The 26,497-nt window shown below is 37.9% G+C and overlaps 1 protein-coding gene across 2 annotated transcripts in view; it reads left to right on the top strand.

Annotated features, from left to right (window-relative positions):
• Positions 1-26,497, top strand: part of RAB3C (RAB3C, member RAS oncogene family) — a 279,021-nt gene that overhangs the window by 99,855 nt on the left and 152,669 nt on the right. For both annotated transcript variants that reach the window (XM_032404378.1, XM_032404377.1), the window contains exon 3: positions 25,496-25,614. In XM_032404378.1, coding sequence (XP_032260269.1) covers positions 25,496-25,614 — 119 coding nt within the window. The remainder of the gene's footprint in view (positions 1-25,495; positions 25,615-26,497) is intronic.

The raw sequence follows: 26,497 nt of genomic DNA, 5'->3' as shown, positions 1-26,497 counted from the left end.
AAAACCTTTGAAAAGTTGCCTGGGTATTCTCTTTAAAGTTCTGTAAGTTGGTTAGAGAAAAAGAAAGAGAAAAGATGCTTTGTATGGTGGTATGCTTCATTTCTGGAATAAGTATTGTTGAAGGTCATTTTGCGTGTGATTTTAAAACCAAAATCTCTGGCTATAAGGCATGGCATTTTTATATTTCATACAATTAAGGTAAATTTTGATAATAACTTTGACAAGTAGTAGACTTTAGCAGTAGTAGTAGTATTTAGAGTAGTAGAGCAAAGGGGGAACTAATAGTGTGTGGAGTGGTTATGAACCTACTGAAAAACCTACTGAAAAACTTTTGCTGGCACCATGGAGGTATGAGCTTGGAAAATCCAAAATGTGGTCTAGATGGGAAAAAAAAATCCTTGGCAATATGGAAATGTAGTAAAACCAGAGGACTCATTGAAGACAAAGTATTTTTATATGCAGTTCCCAAATTTTAAAATTAGTTATCTGGCTATAGCATAACTTGCTTCATGAAAGTAGCTATAGCCCTTTGCCAGCAGTAGATGACCACTTACTTTGCCATTTCTAGGGGCACTTTGGAGGAAATATTGTGAATCTACTGAGTGAGTGATAACAGACCTACACGACTCACTTCATTAATATTATGAACAAACTGCTATGGAAACACAGAAAGGAAAAAGAGTGAAGTGGTAAATTCCTTATTGCTGTGATAATAAAGTGTGGACAAGTGAGACTTTGATAAGTGATCATAATTGATGAATTGGCTGGGGCATAAATTGCCTGGATGAGTCAGTGATAGATTTTCATTTTTTTTATCTTAATAAAGTATTTGTGATTTTTATAGTGTTCAAAGCCAATAGAACCGTACATTAGGCTTTAAAATTTACAAGCCTACATCTTTCACTTCTCACAGTTTTATCACATTTCAATTCTTACAGTTGAATTTAGCCTCACCTCACCTTAGCCCAGAAGCTGGGTGGTCACATAACCCCAACCATTTCCTCTTCCCTTCCCCCTTACACCCCTTCCTCCTATGTTGTTGACTTTAAGTGGGTCTTTTGTTGTTGCTGTTGTGAATCAAATTTTCCAAGTTTATTTCTTCGTCAAAAACATGTCTTTTTTTAAAATTTAATTTATTTTTTAAATTTTATTATGTTATGTTAGTCACCATACAATACATCATTAGTTTTTGACATAAAGATCCACGATCCATTGTTTTTGTATAACATCCAGTGCTCCATGCAATACGTGCCCTCCTTAATACACATCACTGGGCTAACCCATCCCCCCACCGCCCTCCCCTCTAAAACCCTGTTTGTTTCTCAGAGTCCATAGTCTCTCATGGTTCATATCTCCCTCCGATTTCCCTCCCTTCATTTTTCCCTTCCTTCTCCTAATGTCCTCCATGTTATTCCTTCTGTTCTACAAATAAGTGAAACCATATGATAATTGACTTTCTCTGCTTGACTTATTTCACTTAGCATAATCTCCTCCACTCCCATCCATGTTGATGTAAAAGTTGGATATTCATCCTTTCTGATGGCTGAGTAATATTCCATTGTATATATGGACCACATCTTCTTTATCCATTCGTCTGTTGAAGGGCATCTCAGCTCTTTGCACAGTTTGGCTATTGCGGACATTGCTGCTATGAACATTGGGGTGCATATGGCCCTTCTTTTCACTACATCTGTGTCTTTGGGGTAAATACCCAGTAGTGCAATTGCTGGGTCATAGGGTAGCTCTATTTTTAAATTTTTGAGGAACCTCCACACTGTTTTCCAAAGTGGCTGTACCAACTATGGTTACTGCAGCTCCAGTAGAGGCTGTGATAGGGTGGCTTGAGGAGGGAAAGAGGGTCAGTGTGGCAGGAATGAAGGAGAGAGGGAAAGAAGAGAAGATAGGGGTAGCTAAGAAGCCGATCATATAGGTTCTGATAGCTCATGCCGAGGAGCTGGGATTGTATTTTAAGGTCAGTGGGAAGGTACTGGAGGGCTTTAAGTTTTAGAAGATTGTCTGCTGTAAATGTACAGTAGGGTTGCCTCTACGTGGTTTTGTTTTGTTTTGTTTTGTTTTCCTAAATAGACTGAGCTTCAGTAGAGAAATAGAGAAAAGCTTTAAGAAGCAGGGAGTATTGAAGATATATAGATGAAGTGTCTGTTTGATGAATATCGGTAAAATCTACAGGAAATGGAAAGTCAAGGAAAGAAGCAAGGAAGAGAGGAAGAAATGTTCTTCTGTATTCCCTACAGAAGCTCGGTACTGACATAGATGGAGAAGGGAAACAAGCCAAACCACTTTTACAGTCTTTAGACAGACTGATTAAAAGGTCTAGCTAGAACAGGAAAATATGGATAAATAGCAGACGTAATGAACTGTCTGAGAGACTTTGACTGCCATTCTGGAGGAGCCATGTTGGTTCAAAATGTCTTTTCAGGGAATTGAAGTCTTCTGATAGGCAGTAAGCGTGACTTACACTTCCTTTATTGTGCATTGTGCTTAGAACATAGACACTCAGTGAACACTGTGTGTTTGATCTCTCCCCTTTCTCTCTCTCTCTCTCTCTCTATATATATATATATATATAGCTTAACATAGTTTTGGACTATATTTTATCTGTTTTGTGCTCACCTATGATGTCACTGAAAGAATATGTCAGATAAATCCAATTTATACCATGATTTGATTAGTGTGTGGAACTGGTCTTCTTGGTCTTTAATCGTAAATGAATCATTCTACTCTTCTCTTCACAAAATGTGATTGTGTCCTGAAGATTGATGGATCTAAGCATATTTTGGACTGGGAGAATCAGTCTAGACTTCAGCTAAAGCAATAAAGTGGTGCTTTTTCTTCAAGGTCGGAATACCCAAGGGCAAGTAGGCCTGCTGCAGAATATCCATTTAATAGATTCATGTGTTACAGCTGGCATGAAAATAGTTCCAAGTGGCTAGATGCTAAAAAACCCAAAGTATATGTAATACAGTAGTGAGAGAATAATGTTATATATATAATTTAAATGCATCCCCAAATATAGACATTTGCCTTTTTGTTGCAGTGTTTCATAAACAAGTTTAGCTAGTACAATATTCAATGTTTTTAAATGTTTAGATAACACATTTGTCAAAAGACAATAAATTGATTTACCATTTTCCAAACATGTGAATATATATATGCTAGTAAGAAAAAAGAAAAAAGATGAGGTTGATCTCATGTTTATGAATACATAGTAAACTCAGGTAATGATAGCTTTTGCTAATAACTGAGATTTCATTTTGATGTTCAGCATGAAGTTTAGCCAGCTACCACCAAGGTACATTAAATTGAAGTGGGGAAATATGACAGAACATGTTACATTTGTTCATGGGTTTTGACCTATATGTATTATTTTTATCGTAGTAAACATTGAAGTGACATTCCATTCAAATACAAGTAAGCATAAACAAACCCCTATAAACACCCCCCTTATTGTCACCAGGTGTTTGGTGAGACTCTCCTTGGGTCACCTTTTCTGGCATTGCTTTTCCATTTCTACTCCTTTTTCAATTACTTTTCAGGAAATAAAGTACTCAGACAATGGTTGTGATTCTTTAAAACACCTATAATATTATAGCCCCTTTAAACTCAAAATATAACTTCTTAAAACCATGCAACCTACCTGGACCAGGAATTAAAATTTTAATATAAATTGGGAATGAACTTTTTTGGTTTCAAACTGTGAGAGATAGGGGAGAATGTATCTTGCTTACTACAAACCAGCACATTTTTCTTTTTCTATCCAAAGTTATCAAAAACCTGCAATATTGTGTTCACTGTTTTTATTAAATAGCTATTAATTCAGCTAAGCAGTAGGGCTAAGAAATTGAGGTGAATGCTAGAGACAACTACAGAGCCCCACAGAGCACTCAGGAGTTCCTCTGTTAGACTCAATGCCCTGGAGTGCAGGACATTATCATATACAACCCTGTGACCTCAGTGCCCAACCCAGTGACCCGAACACAGAGGGCTTGGTAAATGTTTGCCTGATGGTGTGTCAATTGTAGATAATGCATGGAGCAGGGCACTTTGATGAGAAACCATAGGCTTCTCATCTGGAGACTTCTCTGAGTGAGATCAAACACCACATCTTCCCGACTAGACCATAACCTCCTTGAAAGAAGGGCCACATCTATTCATCTTTTTTTTAAATCCCTGAAGTCAGTATGGGACATGGGAGTGGTTTATGAATGTATTTTAAAAATTAATGGAAATACTTTAGAAGACAAAGGCAGTGTCTTTACATCTGTTTCATGTAATTCAATCTTCTGAAACTTCCAGGAAATATTAAAATCCAAAACATCCCGATTCCCCATACTTTTACGTTCCATAATGTAAGGGATGGGGAGAAGAAAAAAAAAATGTGTGCGTGCGTGTGTGCGTGTGTGCGTGTAACATCAATTCCATGACTGGAATGTGACTTATTCAGGGGACTTCAGAAACAGAGCATTCACTTGAAGATCTCTTGGGTAAACTGAGATTGTTCCCTCCAAGCTCTGAGCGCCAACTTGTTTATCTACAAAACAGGGATGATATTTATGGCACATCTCCTCCAAAGTTGGTCTAAGATCAAGTAAGATAATATATGTAATTAAATGTAATGAACCACGAAGTGCTTCATACTTTGCCAAGCTAACCATTGTAAGTCCCCTCAAGCTGTCCTTGGTGGCATGATTGTAAAATGTGTCACTGTATTGAGTTAATTTCCTAGCCAGTTGTAACAGATAGGAATGTCTCCATGTATATTTATGTATATTTATTGTATATATGTTATTTATATATTGTACTTATATAATATTATGCACAATTATATATGTATACATATATGTATATGTGTATTCATGTATATATGTCTAAGTTCATCCATAAGAAAAACTTTACAAGAGAATAATGATGTCCTGTGGAGTATACTGTCCCGCATGGGACACTCATGACTTCCCAGGCCTCAGCAGCAGCTTCTAAACTTCTCTGACCACTACAATAAAAAATATATTTTACATCACAAACCAGTTTGCACACATACCCAGAGACACAGACTAAAATCTGTATAAAATGACACTTACTATGGGTGATGTATGGTGATACTTCCTGTCATATCCTGTTAATTTTTTTAAAATGCTGTCCATGACCCACTTCACTGACTTTCTGGCCCACTGGTGGGTTAAAAGCCACAATTTGAATGTCACTGCCACCTAGGCTGTCCATGCAAACTCCTTGTACATCCCAGATAGACCATTTTCTCCCAGGCCCCCATGCACTTAAGGCTATACCTCTTCTTGCAAAACTTACATAGCATTGTGTGCTGACGGACTCAACTCAAAGCATTACCTCTTTTTTAGGAAGTCTTCCTTGACTTCCTTCAAGCAGTTAGTGGGCCACACCTCTCACCACTCTATACCTATGTCCCAGACACCCATCAGGTCTCTGTCATAGCATTTTCCAGGTGGTGTCTCTCTCTCCCCCTCCCTCCCTCCCTGTCTCTCTTTCTCTCTCCTTCAGTGGGCCACCTCCTGTTCCCCCTCCTCTTCTCTCCCTCCCAGCTGCCCTCCTTTCCTTTTTCTCCTTTTCCTCATAAAGGATAAAAGATACAATAGCCTTTGAGGAAATTTGAAAATAGAGAAGAATAAACAGAAAGTAAAACCCATTTTTTAAAGTAACACTCCAGAGGTAACTACTAATGTTTATACATCTTCAGTTAATCTTTTTTTATATCCAAGTCTGTACACTTTCAGAAGCAAAACTAGGATCATACCATGGATTTTTGTAACCTGATGGGAATACACCTGATGTTGACCTGGACCATGAGAATAGGTTAGAACCAGAAATTTTTGACAAAAAAAACCCAGGACAACCTATATGTTGGGTTAACAAATACTCAGGGTTTATGGTAATGAAAGGTGACGTCCACAAGGAAGAGAAATGTGAAGAACTTATAGTGAAAGATGAAAAAGATAAGTCAGAAATTATATGTGGCAGCCACATGTGAACTCTCCTGATGAATAACACCAAATGTATTCTTTCATAATCATATTTCAGAGGGCAGGAGAAGCTTTTGTTTGGAATGACTGTGTCTTAACATCCTATTGTGGTAGTTTTTCCAGGGATTAAGCCAGGATTTGAATAAATTGCTTTACTTCTTTAAAACTACTAATTCAATCTCAAAGTCAAGTCCACAGAGCACCTACATCAGAATTTCCTGGAGGATTATACAAAGTGCAGGTTCCCATGTCCACCCCTGTCCTATTGAATCTGTCTCTAAGGATGGACCCCAGGAGTTGCCAGTTTAAGTGTTGATGCATAATAAAGTTTGAGAATCACTGCCCTGAAATTTTTAAAACTCTTAAAAAAATCAATGTACTAAACAGCTTTGCAGAGGCCCTACAGTGTGTATTAATGTACATTCCCCTGAGAAATAAATTCCTTGGGGCGCTTGGGTGGCTCAGTCAGTTAAGCGTCAGTTAAGCGACCTTCAGCTCAGGTCATGATCCCAGGGTCCTGAGATCGAGCCCCGCATCGGGCTCCCTGCTCAGCGGAGAGTCTGCTTCTCCCTCTCCCTCTGCCTGCCACTCTGCCTACTTGTGCTCTCTCTCTCTCTCTGTCAAATAAATAAATAAATAAAACCTTAAAAAAAAAAAAGAAATTCCTTTAAAAAGGCTTAAACTTAGGAGTCTTTAGAATTGAAAGTGACCTTAAAAATTATGTACTTCAGTCATGTCACTCTACAAATAAGGAAACTCAAAAGATGAAGTGACCTTCTCAAAGTCTCAGCAGGAGTTTGTGGAAGAACTGAGCCCGTTACCCAGAAGAATCTCTGACTCCAAGTGCAAAGCCCTTTCCTTTCTTCCAGGAGGGAGTGGGCTTTACCCTAGCTGCTGGATTACTTACGTAGAGCCACTGTTTCATCACAGTAAATGCCATTTTAATCCTTGCTTATTTACTTTCTAATGACAAATCCTGAATCCAATTTCTTTACAAAAACACGTTTTGGTGTTTAAAGAGAAACGTGCCTGGTTTTAATGTAATTATGAAAACTGCAGAACCATGAAATCTTTGTTAACTGCATACTGCTTGGGTTTGCATATAATTTGTGGTTCATAATTCTTAAGTTTGCCTGCTGGTCTGCTCAGATAAGAGGAAGCAGCGAGAACTCCATATTAAAGGACCCTGAAAGAATAAACTGCATAGATATCTCTATTTCCAGAGAAGGGAAAAAAAATTCTACTCATTTAGTGAGGTAAAAGTAATCTAAATAGCTGAATATAATCTCAAACACAGAATTCTTGAAAGCACTGAGGATCTTGTAGTAAGGATATGCAAAAACAATGCCGCGCAAATACTGTATGGTATCACCTCTGTGTGGAATCTGAATAAGCTGAATTTGTAAGAACAGAAACTAAAATGGCACTGGAGGATGGGGAAATAAAGAGAGATGTTTAAGAGTTCAAAGTTGCAACTAGTAGATAAATAAGTCCTGGAGATCTAGTGCATAGCATTATAGATATAATATACTTACTATAGACATCAAACTTGTTAAGAGACTAGGTAAAAAAACAAAAACAAAACAAAACAAAAAGTGTTGTGCAAATGAACTGTGCTGAATGTATCTGGTGCTGGAGCTCTCTTCCATTCCAGAACTGCAGTCATAAAAAAGGGATGTGATATGTGGATAAAATGACTTTTAGTTTATCTGAATGATTTTGGTTGCCATACTTCCAGAAGTCTAAAGAAGCGTTAGCTCTTTTTCAATGCTGCAACATTCATTCATTCTCTAGCTGGACATTTAGCTCCAGTTTGAATTAGGAGTGGTGATCCCATTGCCCAACACTGGAAAGGCTGATTTGTCAGCCAGTGACGTGCTCATCATTAATTAACACCTTAAGAAACCAGTGTTGCCAAATCAGAGAGAACTTCAAGCAGTTAGTTGATGGTATGAGTTTTGCTTCATTCACAGTGAGTGACAGTAAAACATTATATTGAGAACCAATTTTATCAAAAGAAAAGGAGCTCATAATTTATTATTTTTGATAATCACTATGATCCTCTGCTTTTTTCCTTACTCTTTCATAACATTTTTCTAACCATCTGTTTATTTATGACATTAGGTTATATGTTAGGTAGATTGATATTCAGGGAATCTCTGCTCTGAAAGTATTTTTAGATAAACAACTGACTAATGGAATAACTATACATCACATAAGGTATTTTTTGAGTTCTTATTTTGTAACTTTCCTCCTATAGGAGGAAAACAACTTCTCACAAGTGAATTTCATTACAGTAATTGGAGAGAGGTATCTGGTCCAAATGTGAACTAGATTCTTCTGTCTTATGGTTAGAAGTTTTGCAGTATCACTGTTAGGTGGAATCATTGGAAATCTGCAAAGTATCACCACTCCTTTCTTTTATGAACTCTTTAAAAATTTTGATGATGAGTTTGACATTGTATCATTTGAATATTTTATTTATTAGGAAAGGAAGTAAGAGGTACTTGAATTCAGAATCCAAGATAAAATGGATTTGTTTCAGTGAATATCAATAAAGCTAAAGAGAAGTCTTCTTTTGGAGGGAGTGTAAGTCTCTTGGCGCTAGGTTTTTTGTGGAGCAGAACTAGATGATGCCCAAACTTTATTTACAGATAAATGGCTAATCTCCCTTATGGAATCATTGAGACTTGTACCATAGGAAAAGCAGAAAATCAGTAATCTAAAAGAGTTATTAGAAGAAAAAGTAGATTTCTAATATAATGAGGGTATACCTATTTATAGACTGTTGGTTTTAGAACATCTCTGCTATGGAATTTTCACCTAGGGCTAAGAAAGTAAAAAAAAATCTAAAATCTAAGCTCCTTGTCTTTTTACAAATGTTTAGTAACTCCTGTGATTCTTGGTCGATATCAAAAACATTAAGCTTCCAGTGCTCAGTTTTTACAGCTTGGGCATCATCTACAGCTTTCCTCTTGGAATCTTGTCGTTATTTAGTCTAACGCTTTACAGAATGCATCACTTTTCTAATCATCCTTGACGTTGCTCACCAGCCTATGTTCAAACATGTCCAGCAATGAAGGAATCACCAATTCATGAGGCGACTGATTTCTTTATTAGTAAGTTTCTGTATTTTGATCAAAATCTACACAGTTCCAATCATTTTTTACCATCGAGGCAAAAAGCTTCATCCCTTTGCAAAAACCAGTTTGGATAAAGGCCCAAGGAACATTCCTGTCATTATTTGTTTGCTTTTCTTTCCATGGCAATTTTCCATTTTTATTTGCTTGTCCCTTTTTTTAATTGCCTTAGACACTTCATATTCGAGTAGGTCTTCTGGCAGAAAGAAATTTTAAAGCTCAGAGATTTTCACCTGTCAGTTTCAAGCAAACTGCAAGCCCATAGCAGTAATCTCATTTCCATTTGAGAAAAAAAAAAAAAAATCCTGTTTTACTAAGGAATGATAACTTAAAGGGCATCTTTACCTCTTGGTCATTCATCATTTTATTTAAATAAGAGTGATTAACAATGGTTTGTAGTCACATCTTTGAAAAGAATGGCATATAAGAATTAGATCTAGAACAACAATAAAATAAAAATTAAAAAATACTATATATATATAGATATCTATAAAATACTATATATAGAGATAGATATCTATCTATATTATTATTATAGATAGATAGATATCTATCTATATCTATCTATCTATAGCAACTTTAAAAATCCAAACCATAAACATGAAACATATTGTTATGTAAAACATTGCATATAAGAAAGAAACTTAAAAAAATAATGAAAGAGCCACTGGGGGTGATAACTGACATGTATTGCTGGCTTCCTATGTCTGAGGGCCTGGGCTTAACAATTGCCTGTGTTCATTCATTTAATCTTCATGACAACCTTGGACATCATCAGTCATGATTCCCGTTTTACAGTTGGGGAAACTGAGGTGTAGAGAGGTGAACTTATTTTTCTAAGATCACACAGCTAATAAGTGATGGAGCCTGAGTGTGAACACCAGTCACCTAGCCCGAGTCCCTGCCCTTCCTGGTTCTGTAGTAGTAGTCCGACTATCAGGATCAGAATGACCCAGGGTGCTTGGAGAGAGTGCCAATTACCAGCATCCACCACCAAATCTACTAAGGGAGAGTTTCTGAGGGTGTGGCCCTATGTTCGATTGCCAGCTATAATTTAGAAATAAGCCAGTTTGAAAGGTCTCCTAAAACTTCCCTGAACGTGCGGTTAACTCCAGCCATTTGTCCCCCAAAGCCAGTCCGGGCTACATCAGAATTTATTGCTGTTGGCTTCAAAAGGGAAGGAACCCTGACCCAAGTCATCATGTTCTTCAGCAACTCTAAGTAGTCTTTGGGTACAAAGAATCATTCATTCTTTTTCTTGTGCAGGTTGATGGATCTGTGCAAATCCAGCCTTACTTCCTTGCTCATCCACCTTTCCCTCAGATTTGTGAAATAAGTGGCCAGCTTGAGCATCTAGTCGGGCAGAACAAAGAACACACAGGGATCAGACCCTGACCTTATTCGCACAGTGTGATCATCAAGCCTGGCATACTCCAGCCTGGGTGGTGCCCAGCTGGACACGTTTCTGTCTTTCCTGTAGGAGAGGGATCAGTAGATGCCAGTGCATCTGCTCTCTGACTCTGCTGTCAAGCTATTCATGCAGTAGAATCTGTTGACATGGTAAGAAAAATACATTTGTCTGGCACACAAGCTCCAAAAGAACTTTTTGCGTTGAAAGTAAAAATTTGAATTATCGTCAGAATGCTAATGCCCTTTCAGGCTTCTCCTGCCAGCACCCGTGTTGTCAGTGAAATTTAAATGTGGGGAAAAGTGCTTTTATGGGCTGCCAGATTGTTTGGCAAATGGTTTAGGTCTATTTAGTCTATTTGTAATGCAGTGATTTTGGTATCTTTTTACTATGAAAAATAAAAACTAAATGTTGCTTTATGCGCAGGTTTTCTTTCCCAGAACATTAATGGTTTCCTTAGTCTTAGCTAGCCTTTCTTCTTAAATTTAAAAGGTATGAGCGGTTAACATACCACTCTTCTAGTAAGTAATGGAGCCACAATTTGATACACGTTCTTTTTCATTTGATCTGGAGACATAATGTGGTTGGTTTATTTGTAATGACTTCTGGAAATTTGTTTTTTCTGACTTAGTAGAGGATGTAACTCCAAGTAGAATTCAGTTTGAATAAATTCTGTAGGTGTTATTCTATACTTAGAGTGTATCAAGTTTTAGTATGCGTTTGGCCTCTCTTAGATTTTGTTTGCTTAGGGTTCTATGGTTGAATTTCATCCCTTTCAAAATCAGCGGGCACAATTACTATGGTAAGAGGGTCCTGGGTGCCCATGGGCCTCTCTCCCCTCCTCAGAGGAGAGTCCACTACTCACAGCCAGTCCTCAGCACCAGGCACCTGCCTTCCTAGCTTCCCCAGTCCTTGCAGCCAATGTCCAGGCCCTATTTCCACCCCCCAGATACCCACTCCTGTCTTGAATGAAGATTTATTTAAAAAAAAAAAAGAAGAAAGAAAGAAAGAGCTCTATCAGAAAGACTTTTATATCTTCATATCTGTAGGAAGTCACTCTTCAGACTCCTGAGACTTAATAAAGCCTCCTTGAATTTTTTTCCATGGGCACATCTCTCATTAACCCTATCATCATCTTTGTAGCTGGCCTCTGACCTCTGTCTCCGATTTCTGTTCCTCCAATTGCAGAACCGAACGTCAGCCTCAGCTCTACGTTGGTGTCTGATCACAACTGAACAGAAAAGAGAAAATTGCTTAAATAGCAATCGAAGCCATCTTTTGATGGTTTCAACATAACTGAAAATGTAGGCAAACAGCCTGGGGTTGTCATCTACCCGGTGATCCTGATCTTGAAGCTGTATTTGCAATTACCCTTGCTTGATTTTACCCTGGATCCATTGTGCCTTATAAAATTTAATGCTATGTAATCTCAGACAGGATTGTGACAGCCGTCACGTGGGGTCATGTGTGAAATCACCCCGTACTGTACGAGGCTGGGGTTTGAATGTCCCTGCTTCCCAAAGGCCAGGCACCGGGATTAATATTTTCCACTGACTCAACAACTTGTGAAACAACAGTCAGCTACTTAGCATTGCCTTTGCTGTTTAGATATTCAATTTGGATGGCATATCATCTCATTACATTTTAAAAATTAGTTAAGATGAAGGTTATTCATAAAGAAACCAAGAAATATATTGGCCCCACTTCTAAAATAGAAATGTATGCCATTATTAATAGTGGTGCTGTTTCTGGTCAGGAAGCCTTTCCACAGTAAACACCCTTTCCCTGAGATCTCTTTTCCCTGGCTTTCTGGGGCTCCCCCGAGGACAGACAGTTATTTTATCCTCTCGTCCCCCTTGTCCCTTACATAGCCAACAGTCTGCTGCGAGCTTGCTCCCTGCCTGTGTGGAGCCCGGAATGAGATGCTACAGCGACTTCTGTTTCTGGAGCACCTGGGTTCTACATTGTCATTTCCTTTTGTCTCCTGTGTCTTTTAGAGACTTCATTCATCAGACATAATCCTATTGTTAAATGGTTCTGATCAACTACAGTGAGCAAGAGTTTGAGATGTGGGACTTTGTGCTTTAACCTTGAAACACTGTTGTGATTCACGAGGCCTTTTGTCTCAATGACGGTCAAAACAATTATAGAAATAAGAATGTGTAGAGGACCCTCAAGAACTTAATAAACATAAGTAACAGTCATGATAGAGATTTAATTGTGTATTTCATCTTTGAAATCTGTTCCCTTTCTATGTATGAGGGCATGGAGAGAGAAAAAGAGGGCATGGAGATTCTGGGTGATTCTGAAGGACACACATCTTTATTCCCGCTCCTTCCCTGAGGGTGGGATAAGTAAGGAATAATATTCTACTGAGCAGTCCATTTGCATCTTAACAGGCACCTTCTCTGGGGATTTGACATGCTAGCTTCAATTCTTGGCTATCCTTAACACAGTCAATAATGATACTAGCTATGGCATTTTATAGCTCACATAGTACTTTTCTCACTTGCAGCTTTCAGTTCAACTCAGCATTAGGATTAGAAATCATGAAACTGATGCTCAGAGAGGTTAGGTGATATTTCTAAAGACACACAGTATGTATCTCAGAACCAGAGTAGCAACCCCAGCTGTTCTAACACCAAAGCCCTTGTTCTTTCCCCCACACATTGCTGTTTCTGGGAGAAAAGTAAAAAAGAGGTCCCATTTATTGAACACCTAGTATGTGTGAGAAGCCTTTAGATGTGTTAATTGATTTAATCCTTACAACAACCTTGAGAAGGTAGATCAGATTATCTTTATTTTAGCTTGAAAGTGAAAATTCAGAGAGGTTTAACTACCCCGACCCAGCTGGTACCTGGTCATAGGTTACATTTTCTCCCTTCCGTTTTGGATTGTGCATCCTGCTCTCAAAGAAACCAGAATCTGTTCTGTTTTTGTTTTTTGTTTTTTCTTCCCAGATACTATAGTTTAAAGGGGCATAGGGAATTCTGTCCATTTGTGGCACCTGGTGAATTTTCAGATGCGGAAGAAAAACCTTCTGCAGTACTTAAAGATAAATATTGTTTTAGTCCCCACAGGAGAGACGTGGAAGAGAAATTGACAAAGGATAGGCTCAGTGTCTGTCTCTTCGCTCCCTCCTTTATTTCCATGTGTTTCCCATCATTCTGACTGTGGTTGTGTCTTCTCCTCCTCTCAGCCCCTCAAAACCTACCCATCGCTAGGGAACCTGCCTTCACTTTTCCTGGAGCTTTTTCCAGCTCCCTTCAGTCTGCCCCTTCTTTGATTCCCCCAGCACACTCTGCCACACATCACACAGTAAACTCTTCAAACACAGCCAGGTTCTCAGATTGCTTTATGAGCTTCATTTTGCCAGTTTATTGGCAAATTGCAATACAAATTATTTCATTTAGAGATTGCCTCTCATGGATGCTTTCTCTGTATTTTTTTTCTCAGTACCCAGCACAATGTTAGGAATATAGATTTCCATTGCTTGGTTAGTTTTTAACAAGAAGTTAACCCAGACAGAATATTGATTAGTTAAAACAACCTGACTTTTTCCTTATATAAATTTTGAGCCCAAACGTCATTTTTACTTAGGCACTAAATTGCTGGGGCTAAGTTAAGAATTCGTTTTAGTCTTGGTTAAGAGAGTCGAGAAGAATGAAGGAATAGCCATTTGATAGGATATTTTTATTTCTTTTTGAAGTTCCTTTGAGCATGAAAACACAAGACTGAAAGGACAGGTGCCTCAGCCCTCTGCGGCTGCACAGCAATGCAGACAGAATTTGTAACCATCCTCTTGAATTTTTCAAAAGAAAATGCGAAATCTTTGCGTTTTCTTCTTCAGCTTGCCTTTGCAAGCTCCCCTTTGCTGCTCACCTCTTGAAGGCATTGCACAGGCTTCTGATCTTCATCTTCTCTCATCTTCCCGTGCTATCCTCTCTTCATCATTTCAAAGACATCCTATAAATAGCTCCACTCTCCTAGGAGACTTTGACCACATCCTTGTGTCCGAGAACCACATTCCCATCATTGTCACACTGATATCTCAAACTGAACTTGTACAAAACACTAAAGTCAATGCCATTCTCTCATGTGTCACCAGCATTTTTCATCTTTTAATGACAGCACCAAAACTCACAAATCTTACCAAACAAAATCTCCCACTTACCTACTGTTCCCCTCACCCTTCATTACGTCCCTTCCATACTTTTAAAGAAATATAACTAGACAAGAAATTGTTTTTCCATTAGCCTAGGTCAAGGCAAAAGAAAAAAAAAATCACCTAGGGTACTTTTTTAGTTGCCGTATTTTTATTCTTATTACTAATTAGAACTTTCTCTACCCTCTAGGAGAAAATGTCATCAGTCTGGGATGCAGGCCTCTAGTATTTCCAGAAGGAAAGAAGGTGCATATAGAAGTTAGTTTATAAAGATTAAATATATTTTTGTTGAAAAGAAGAAGACAGTATAATTTAACAGAGCTCATATTGGAAGTCAGGAGATCTGGGTTCTGGTTGCATATCTGGCACTTTTAAGCTGCTGGAACTTGATGATCTCACTGGCTTCTTTGGCCTTTCATTTCCGCATTTGTAAACAAGAAACTAAATTTTCTAGGTCTATTTCAGCTCTGAAGTCACAGAATGTTTGTAAATACCTTTTTCCCTCTTACAGGATTTTTGATCTAGTGCATCAGAACCGTTTTACTGGAAAAATTGGCCCATTAATATTTACCACGATTACCACTGTATTTGCATCTTATTTTATGATTTTGGCTTGACCATCCTATGATTCTTTCTATTCATTTCCTGCTTTCTCTTGGATTGGTTGAGTGCTTTCATTTTTTCCAATTTCATTCTTTCCTTTATTAGTTTGAAATTTTATCTGTTATATATAATTATTAAAATTCCACAATTTATATTTAGAATAAAAATTTAATATCTTTATTTCCCCAAACTCAGATACTTAGAATAATTTATCAGCCACCACTTCCCACTCTACATAACAGTGTTGTGCATTGTTCCATATTTAATACTGTCTTGACCTTTTACACTCGAAATTGGAGAACCATGCCCTAGAAGAGCAGGTTTAAAGAGATAAGGACTTGTCATCTGTAATAATTGTTTCAGATGGGACAACTGGGATGAGAACCAAAAATTAAACCCCTGGGTATGGCAGTCAGAATGTCACTGATTTTTTTTTTTCTGAAATAGTTCCTTGGTTTTTCTTTTTTTTCTTATTCTTTTATTATTATGTTCAATTAGCCAGCATATAGTACATACAGTACATCATTAGTTTTTAATGTAGTGTTCAACAATTCATCAGTTGCGTGTAACACCCACTGCATGAACAATTTCAGTAGAGCATTGGGACCGGGTGCAGCTACCATTGGTTGAAGAATGAGTGGAGTTTGACAAAGATCAAAAGCACATAGACGGAACAAGTGTTAAATAGGCAAATGATAACATCAAACATTGAGCCAGATTGAAAAAAAATCTAAATTATTCAATATTCAACCCAATATTTGGAGGGAGGACTAGATTTTGTGTGAGAAAAGCTTGGCTTTAGTATAACTCCTGTCATTTCCCCCTGTTATGACTCAGAACTGCTGCCTAACCTTCTTCTTTCTCAGTTCAGTCATCTATAAAATGGTCTCTTCCCTCAGAATAATTAAATAAAATGGTAGATGTGAATGTACTGTGAAATGTGTGAAGTCCTGCTCAAGTCTATACTCTTCACCTCTTCACGTTGTCACTGTTATATTTCACTGGTGGTTAGTCTGGTGAAAAGCCCAACTCCATTGGTGCTAAATATCACGCATCAGTATTATTTCTATCTAAATTCTGTTTCAGTCATGCTCTGCCCAATGTCCTATGTCCATCTTCAAGGCACAACTTGAACAGATCCCATTTCCAATCATTTGTTTCTTATTTTAAAAGGGGTGGGGGGGATCGCCTGGGTGGTTCAGTTGGTTAAGCGTCTGCCTTTGGCTCAGGTCATGATCCCAGGGTCCTGGGATTGAGTCCCACATCGGGCTCCTTGCTCAGCGAGGAGCCTGTTTCTCCCTCTGTCTGCTTCTCCCCCTCCTGATTATGTTCTCTCTCCCTCTCTCTCTCTCTGACAAATAAATAAAATATTTTTTTAAAAAAAGCTCAGGCAGGGCGCCTGGGTGGCTCAGATGGTTAAGCGTCTGCCTTTGGCTCAGGTCATGATCCCAGAGACCTGGGATCGAGTCCCGCATCAGGCTCCCTGCTCCTTGGGAGCCTGCTTCTCCCTCTGCCTCTCTCTCTCTCTCTGTCTCTCATGAATAAATAAATAAAATCTTTAAAAAATAAATAAATAAATAAATAAATAAATAAATAAATAAATAAATAAAGCTCGGGCAGAGCACAGAGGTTTTTAGGGCAGTGAACCTACTTTGTATCATACTATAATGGGGAATACATGTCACTATACATTTGTCCAAACCCATGGAATGTACAACACCAAGAGTGAACCCTAATGTAAACCATGGGCTTTGAGTGATGATGATGTATCAGCGTAGGTTCATCAGTTGCAACCAACGTACCCCTCTAGTGGGGGATGTTGATAATGGGGGAGATTATGCATGAAGCTATGCAGAGGGTATATGAGAAATCTCTACATTTTCCAATCAATTTTACTATGAACCTAAAACTACTCTAAGAAAAATAAAGCCTGGGGCACCTGGGTGGCTCAGTCAGTTGAGCATGGGACTCTTGATTTCGGCTCAGGTCATGATCTCAGGGTCATGAGATCGAGCCCCATGCTCAGTGAGGGGTCTATTTTTCCCTCTCCCCCTTTGCTTCCCCCCAGCATGTGCTCTCTCTCTCTCTAAAAATAAATAAATAAATAAAATCTTCAAAAATAAAGCCTTTTTTTAAAAAAAACCAAAAGCTCAATATTATTGAGCCTAGAGCTTAGTTTAAAATGCCTTTGTCATATCCAATTTAATACTCATATTCTTCTCTTATTATAAATCTGGCTATATTCCTAGGGACTGGTGGTATAATAGGAAGAGGGGTTTGATCCACTCTTTCACCCTTTCTGTCCCTCCTTTTTCTAGTTCTTGCTCTAACTGTGTCAAAGATGGAAGGAGAGCTGGGAAGTAAGGAGAGGACAGATGACTTTACCTAACTGGACATGAATTAGATTCTCTCTTGGCTTCTCCAGCTGAGCTTGTCCTGCTGTCCACACGTTCTGCGTGACATACAGCTAAATGCTGGCTCCCTTATGCAGGATGTTCAGGGAGCCCTGCAGGGCTGTCCTGCCGCACAGTGCAATGACATGGAAGTTTTGTTCACGTTTCTTCCCTTTTAGCATTCCTTCAACTCCCTCCTTTCCCTGTTAGTATACCACTAGACTCCCATACCTCATCCACGAGATGGCCCTCTCATGAAGTGCATTAATGGCAAGATGTCTCAAGCACAGCTACGTGCTATGGTATTTATTTGTCTATGGGAAACTCACGTAACCTAGCCATACTAACCAGTGGGAAATCAGACCTCTCTACTGCCCCCCCGTCCACCCTGCCATCTCTCTCCAGGTCTTAGACACCCCTGCACAAGCACAGATCAGTACTCCCACTGCCTATGCAGACACCCATCTAACCCAGTCCTACTGGCATGTGGCTTTTGTGAGTGAAAGTTCCATTCCTTTTGTAAGGAGTCTAGTTTGAGTCTTAGTTGCCAATTTTAGGGCAACAATAAGATTCCCACTCAAAAGCCTGTTATCCTTTGATCATTGTAAGCATTTTAAATTGCATTCTGTGAAGAAAAGCAATCACCATCCTTGACTAAAAGCTCTGAGCTTGCCTACATTTAAGTATTTATGCCCCAGGTTTTGACAAAATTGAGCATAATCAAAATCCCACTGGGAGGAAGTATGTCAAAGAGATTAATTAAAAAGAAAGCAAAAAATGGCATCTTCCTCTGCCTTTGTGTTAATCATTCTTAAAAAACAAGCTCTTAAATAAAAATGAGTGAAGATGCCTTTTACACAGCTTTGATTGTGAGTTTTATTTAGGTCTTGAAGCGAGTTCGCCAGAGCATTTCGTGTTTACTGAAGAGTGTCTCAACTTTCATGAACAGAAATACACAATTGGTTGATATGTTAGGGTCTCACTGATGGTGGAGTCAAAGGCCACCTATAAAAGAGCTATATGTGACTGTTCTCTCTTCCAGGGAAGATGAATTGCCATGGTAACAGTGCCAAGAAATAGTAGGTCAAGTTTTATCCTCTGCCTCGGGCTTATTTTATTATGTTTTACTTAGAAATGGATGCCATTATAAAATGAAGGTTTGGGTATATCAAAGCTAAACATCATGACAAGAAAATCTGATCAATAAACTGGTGTAAGAGGGGTGGATAAAGGACAGTTGGTAGGAAGGACATCTAAATTGATCGAAGAACTATTTAGAGGCCAGTTTCTTAGAACTCTCTTCTAAAATGTGGGCTTGACTTACAGATGCTTGTGTAAGTGTGTGTAAATGAAACAAAGGGGCTGTTTGCACAAGATCAGTAAAGAGAAAGTGGTTTGTAAATTTGATTTTAATAGAAGATTAACTGCTGTTAGGAAAAAAGTTACTTCATTCCAAAAATAAATATGCAGCAAGAGAGCATAAAATATTTAAGCTTCTTGTTTTGCTTACTGTATTTATGACTATATCCAATGCTGCTTTATGTCTGCCTATTTATGAAAGTGAAAAAATAAATACGACTTGAGGGAAAGTACCACCATACAAAAGAAATGATGTGTAATTATCACCATTCTGTTGTTTCTGTTGTTTTGGAGGGTCGTGTCTCAGTGTACATCATGACTTGGGATCTTTCTATAATAGCATGTTGATCATTTAGGGGTCAAATACCAACATGAAGCAGTATATAATTTTTGTCATTTCAAGCGACATTGTTCTTTCTTTCTAATTACCATATATGTATGTGTGTATAAATATATAAAGATCTACTTTTTAAAATCCCAAAGGTATATCAACTCATCTTTTTGTGAACAGAATTAATTTTACATACATGGAATATAGTAATGCACTTTAGCATAACATCCTTCCTGAGTTTACACTGTGAGACTATGTTAGATTTCTCCCTAAGGCTACCTTTAACTTTTGATATTTTCTCTTCTGTAAAGTAGTAAGTGGGTGTGTGGGTAGCTGCGAAATTTATATTGTTTCTGCCCTGATCATGAAGATTCCAGACTGGGGTCAGTGACTATTAGCTTCCTGGTGCTGCGGTATTGAAGGACCACAAATTGAGTGACTTAAAACAACAGAGAGTTATTGCCTCACAGCTCTGGAGACCAGAGTCCTAAATAAAGGCATTGTCAGGGCCATGTTCCCTCTCACATTCTAGCAGAGAATTCATTTCATCCCTCTCTCCTCACTTCTGGTGGTTGGCTTCCTTGGCTCATTGATGTATCGCTGTAGCCTCTGGCTCTGCCTTCATGTGACCTTCCCTCTGTGCTCTGGGTCTCTGTTTCCTCTTCTTCAAAGGATACTAGTCATAGGATTAAGGCCCACCCCTAACCCGGTATGAACTCATATTAACTTGATTACACCTACAAAGACCCTATTTCCAAATAAGGTCACGTCCACGAGTTCTGGGGGTTGGGACTTCAACGTATCTTTTGGAGGGAATACAGTTTAGACCATTCAGTCGCTATGAATCAGAGAACCTCACCACTGAGCAAGTAGCCTTGATTACAATTTTAAATCGCTAGGCTGTCTAGTTCTTTAGAAATGATATTTTCATGATTTTACCTAATTTTTTGTCGTGTAGAGAATATGGTATTCTGCTTAATCAAATGTTTTTAATGTGTAGTATTTTAAAATATACAAAAATATGTCTCCAATAGATGGAGTATAAATTTAATCTAAACTGATCACAGTTCCTAACTGGTAATAGGTATTCACCAAATGTTTGTTGAATGAATGAACAAATGAATGAATGAATCAATCAATCAATCAGCAGTCATATTAAACTATATTAACATAGTTTAATCTTCATTTGATGATTCAAAATAATTCCTACAAGTAACGGAAGCAAAGTACAAAAGATTACTACTTGTGTGGATGCTTAATGACTGAGCATTTATTCCATTTCATATCTTTGGTCTATTTGGAAATTCAATAACGTGTGTTTTATGTCTTATGTTGCAGGATCCTCATCTTGCATTTCTGTTGACAATCTTTTTGGGTTATCACATATTATTTCCCTTAGTTTAATTAAATTACTTTTGTTAATGAGTTAACATCAATGTGTTTGGTTTAGTTTCTTCACATATAAAATTACCTACTTTATCATGTACTAGGATTATCTATCCTTTAATCTATTTTTCTCTGTCTAGACATTCAATAAATGTATTTTGATTGTGGTGATATTATTTGAGTTATATTCCTTTCCTAATGTTTACTTTCATTTTCCCTTTAATCCAATACAGAGAGAAGTCACCACCAAAACAAAAATCAAATTACAATGTAACTCAGACCTCACATACCAAGGCTATTCCCTCTATCTTAAAACTGCACGTTATCTCTGCATAATTTCAGAAGAGTTTGGGAATGTCATATATACAGTTAAAAAATATAGAATATTTCATTGGAAAAAATTAAATCAAAAACAAAGACAAAAATGCCAAAATTCAAACTGAAAACGTTCCTTGCTACTACTTAATCAAGATGCTAATGTCTTACGTTTTACAGTTCTTTTCTTGACATATACTCAAGTATTTGCTAATCAAACCTATCATTAAAGCCAAAAATTCCTCTTAAAAACATGAATAGAAATGGAGCATCTGGGTGGCTCAGTTGGTTAAGCACCCCACTCTTGATTTCAACTCAGGTCATGATCTCAGGGTTGTAAGATTGAGCCCCACATTGGTCTCCACACTCAGCCAGGAGTCTGCTTTAGAAGTCTCTCTCCCTCTCCCTCTGCCTCTCTTCTCCCCCCAGTGCCACCACTCACGTGGGCACTCTCTCAAACAAACAAACAAACAAACCAAACAACAACAACAACAACAAAAAAACATGAATGAGAAATCAAAATATTTAAACCAACTAAAATGAGTTTATTTTTCTTAAAAGAGAAGAAAAGGACAGCTAACTTTCATGGAAGAAAGTTTTCATTTTTAATCATATTTTTATCCCTCATTTTCTCTGTAAGAGATTTCCAGTTGTGTTTTTCAATTATAAGAAGCCTACAGTATTTATAGAAAATCAGCAGGTATCCCCAGTTATCAGAATTAACCGAGCAGAGGAACAGTGCAAAACCAAGGTTTGAAGCCATTTTTCTGAGCAAATTGAGAAGAGGTACCATTTTAGCCAGTTACCTTCTAAGACTGCTCACATTTAATTACATTAGTGGCACTTGACATTATAAAATGTTCCTTTCTTTCAGATAGAACCTTTATCATCATTAGTAAATGTCAAATGTAATGAAGTGTTTTTCTGACTTCTTTTTCTTCCTGATACCATGGGAGAGAACATGCTAATGAGTTTATAATTCTGAAATTGTATTCAGTACTCAAAACCAATGAAGAGCCAACTTGGTGCCTGGTTTATTAGCTTAATTTTACTCTTTTTTATTGTCTTTCTATTTGGGAAGGAAAACTACTCTCTGTTTTTCCTAATACACTACCCCTATTTGGTACAATTTCTTATTTTCCCCGAGAGGAAAGGTGACAACTACCTCCAAGTAGATTGTGTTTCTGGGTTCATATCAGAACAGTGTGGAAGGTTAGGGTTAGGGTTAGGGTTAGGGTTAGTCCTTGCTGTGACTTAAGTGCTTCCTGAAAGCTATTTTTTTTTTCTTGAAAACTGGTTTTGTCCCCCTCTGTCTACTTTTAAATTTTGATAATGGCTATCCAACCATGTGGTTTCTTATAATATATCAATCATAATATAATGGGGCCTTGATTTCTGCTCTCACAAAGATTAAATACACTCACAGACTGAAATGAATGTTTTATAATCCAAGAACTAGTTTCTTTACTGTCAAAATAAAATTAACATCTTATGAAAAGGAAAGCTATCACCGGAAGAGGTCAAGAAGAAAGAGATGTCACAGTTTTCCAACACACCACTATTCAGTGTCTGTGTTGAAGACATGCCTGACAGGAAGGGTCTGGGTCACTTTTTAGCAGTACCTCGGGTGTATTGGCTGTTTTCCCCTAGTGAAAAATCAGGGGAAAGCTGTCTGTTATATAGAGAAGGCAGCAGGAATGGGGTCCCCAGCCTGTGAGAAGACTATTCAATCAATGCTAAAAAGCTTTTTCTTTTCAGATTTTTATCTTTTTTAATTTTTACATATTTTTATGACTTTAAAAAATGTTATTGGAATATAGTTGACACACAATGTTAGTTTCAGGTGTACAACCTAGTGATTGAACAAGTCTATGTGTGATGCTGTGCTCACTACAAGTGGAGCTGCCTTCTGTCACCACACAACACTGTTACAGTATTGTTGACAAGACAGCCACTTAAAGTTACTTCACAATAAGAAAAAATAAAGAGGTAATTTTATAGATAATGTATTCTGGAAAAGAGGCACCCAAGACAAAAGTAGATGTTTTAAAATAAAATGACTAGTTTTAAGATGTTTTGTTCCCCAGACAGCGGAAATATATTACACAATCTCTGATTACCCCATGCTTTGTAAACATAGTCTTTGGGAATTTGGTTCTCTAAATTTCTTCTTTATTTCACAATTGGATATGCTGTTAATTGAATGAAATCCAATGAATATCTAAGAATATCCACGTAAGCTCAAGATTGGCTTCTTTCTGCTTAATAAACTTGATTATTTTTCCCAGTTATATGCAGTTTATGATATTCATGTTTATTTCAACCATCTACATTTTCATATAAACAAAATACTAAGTAAAGTACGATAAGACATTCAAATAATGTCCGAGAAACTTCTATTAGGTAGGCATGTAACTCTGCAGCATTATTATGCTTGGGATTCAACTCTTTCTACAGATTAATTAGCTATTTATGTGCTTCTATATAAATAATTTTAAAATTAGATTATTAACATTTTTCTTAATGATTTCTAGCACCACTTGACATATTAAAGATAGTAACCTTTGGTCTCTCTGGTACAATGCAAATATATTTCCCACTATGATTATGTACCATTTTAATTTTATTTATACCTTTTTTTATATTTAAGGAATTGTCAAATTTTCATGTGGTAAAATCTGTACTTTCCTTTTTGTTTTCTGCCAATGGTGATATGTTCTGAAAGATCTTTCCCACAGATTTTGCTCTATTTTTGCTATTTTGGGTACCATAATTTGTTTCCATCCTATCTTTGGAACCTTATATCCCTAATATCACCACATAAATATCTTCTTCTAGTCAGGCCAATCTCATCCCTGGTCCTATTGTTGGTTTCATGAAAAGTCAGCTAATTCTCAACTTTGTCTTCATGCCCCCCTGTTCTCCTGGAATCATTTGCTGATTTCCTCAGCCTTCTTTGATCACTCTACTCTGAAATTGCAGGGGGCTGAATAAAATATACCACACAGATTAGGAGAAAATTGTAAGCAACCTCAAGTTTCTCATGGGTTAGTCTATGGTGGAGTGTAAGCATCCAAGCTGGAGAACACCTGTGGGTGAGGAATAGCATATCCAACATGAGCCCATCCCAAGAGTGAGACCCAGGAGATATTAGTTTCATTTGGTTGATAAGGAACCTATTCTTGTGTCATCCAACTCATTAGCTTCCCCTCCAAGGGCTATTACATCTTAAGGGGAGCTGGGATGTACTCCATGTGCAAAGGAGGCATGTCTGGGAGAAGAGTAGAAAGAGGATCCAGACTAAAGTCTGAAAGAAGATAATGTTTCTGTCCAAAGTGCTCAGCACCTAGAGTACTGAGAAAGAGAAATCAGAGCCCGATCTCCAGGGAAAGTGGTGAAAGGGAAAACCAAGGAGCATGGTGTTATAAACCATAGCCCAGATCCTGTGAAGACAAAGGGACAAGAGTCAGTTGAACTGAGGAATAATTTCTTGAGCTACGTAACATATGCAGGTGACTTTAGCAATGTGTCTGCCATATCCCCAGATTTCACTATTGCATGCCATCTCTTTGGTAGGTGCTGAGCCTCTGTATTTGTAAGCTGCTATCTCCCGCCATACGCTAGTTTTGCCTCCCCAACCTTTAGGAACAGCAGCCAGCACTCAGCATTTATTGACCACCATTTGTATGCCAGGCTCTGTGTGAAGCACCTCAGATACACTGTTTCACATAGTCCTAACAAACATGCTAAATCTTCGAGAGGTTTAGTTACAGAGGTTTAGTGGATTGTCCCCGTTCCTCAGCTATGTAATAGCAGAGCAGGAACTCCAGGTCTGTTGACTCAAATATCCACACAAAGCAGGTATTTTTATTCTCATTTTACAGTTGAAGAAAGTGAGATTGAACTGCATGCTTTTAAAAGCAGCGAACTGTTCATAAAACTCTTCTTTTCCCCCATAGTGGCTTGTACTTTGATTATAAATACCTAATGCTGGAGCTAATGAACTCTTCTAGTTTTAAACTATACAAAAAGCTACAGATTTTCATATGTATAATCTTTTTATTTTATTATCTATAGTTATCTGCTGCTTAACAGGAATGAACATATGTAGAAGGTATTTTGAGCTAGATCTTTACCAAAAAAAGAATTTTTCATAATATTGCAGAGCTGTCATATGAAAATCATGAGGGAAAACAAGACTAAAAAGATATATAGTGATACATTGCAAGTACAATGTAGACTCTCTATTATGACTATTTCTGAAATAATCACTTCCCAAAATATGTGTTGCCTTATTTTTTGAGAGATTATTATTTTATAATAAAAATATGTATAATTAAAATTATATAATATAATCAAAATATTAAAAATTGTTATTTTTTAGGACACAGCAGGCCAGGAAAGATACCGGACTATCACCACAGCCTATTACCGTGGGGCCATGGGCTTTATTTTAATGTATGACATCACAAATGAAGAATCCTTCAATGCAGTACAGGATTGGTAAGTAATACTCCCATCACTAGTAATAATGGAGTTTTCATTCGACTTCCTCTTCCTTCTCAAAGCAGTGACCAGTGTCACTATGTGTGTTTGTTGTGTACTGTGATCCCCCTTGTGCTTCACAAAGCAGACAAATACTGGCTATGCTCAGAGTCGTTGTTTAGAGATTGGTAGGAAATCCTTCTGGTGATTTTTCTACATTCTGTAACTTCTGGTGCTTTGCAACCTGTTATGCTTAGTTCCAAGGAGACTTTTGATTTTTTTTTAAATATAAATAATGAATGGTTTGGAAATTTACTGGTCTAAAACAGGGATTTGTAAACTGTGGGCCTAATGTGGCCCACCATTTGTTTTGTGAATAGTTTTATTAGAACGTAGCCAGGCTCATTTCCTTACCGTCTGAGACTGCTTTCACACACAACAGCAGAGGTAAGTTGTTTTAACAGAAACCATAGGGCCCACAAAGCCTGAAACATTTCCTATCTGGCCGTTGACAGTAAAAGCTTGCTAGCCCCTTGTCTAGATTTGTTAAATAGTTTTCAGTTTTTCTTCAAGTTGAAAAGTTTCAAAGGACTGAGATAAAGGCAGAGCTAAAACCCAAGCATGTTCTGACTCGGCTACATCAGCTATGCGAAAACCCCTCTGTCCGTGGGGAGTATGACTGGCAGCGGAGACCTTGTGTGGCTTCTGTCAGCCAGTCCCCCCAGCACCTTGGGAGGACAAGTGGAAGAGCTGATGGTCATGGTCAGGGATTCAAGCAGCAGGGCTGAGCAGAGTTGCTTTCCTGTGGCAAGAGCTAGAGTCTAGCTAGAGCTTTGTGTGGTAGGAGGAGGAAAATGGCGCCCCCGCTGCTGGGAGCAGGCCTGAACAGCCATCACATTTT

Source organism: Phoca vitulina, unplaced genomic scaffold (assembly GCF_004348235.1).
Source record: "Phoca vitulina isolate PV1807 unplaced genomic scaffold, GSC_HSeal_1.0 scaffold6, whole genome shotgun sequence".
Taxonomy (NCBI): Eukaryota; Metazoa; Chordata; class Mammalia; order Carnivora; family Phocidae; genus Phoca; species Phoca vitulina.
The sequence above is the reverse complement of the archived record's forward strand: the minus strand, read 5'-3'. Positions and strand labels throughout refer to the sequence as shown.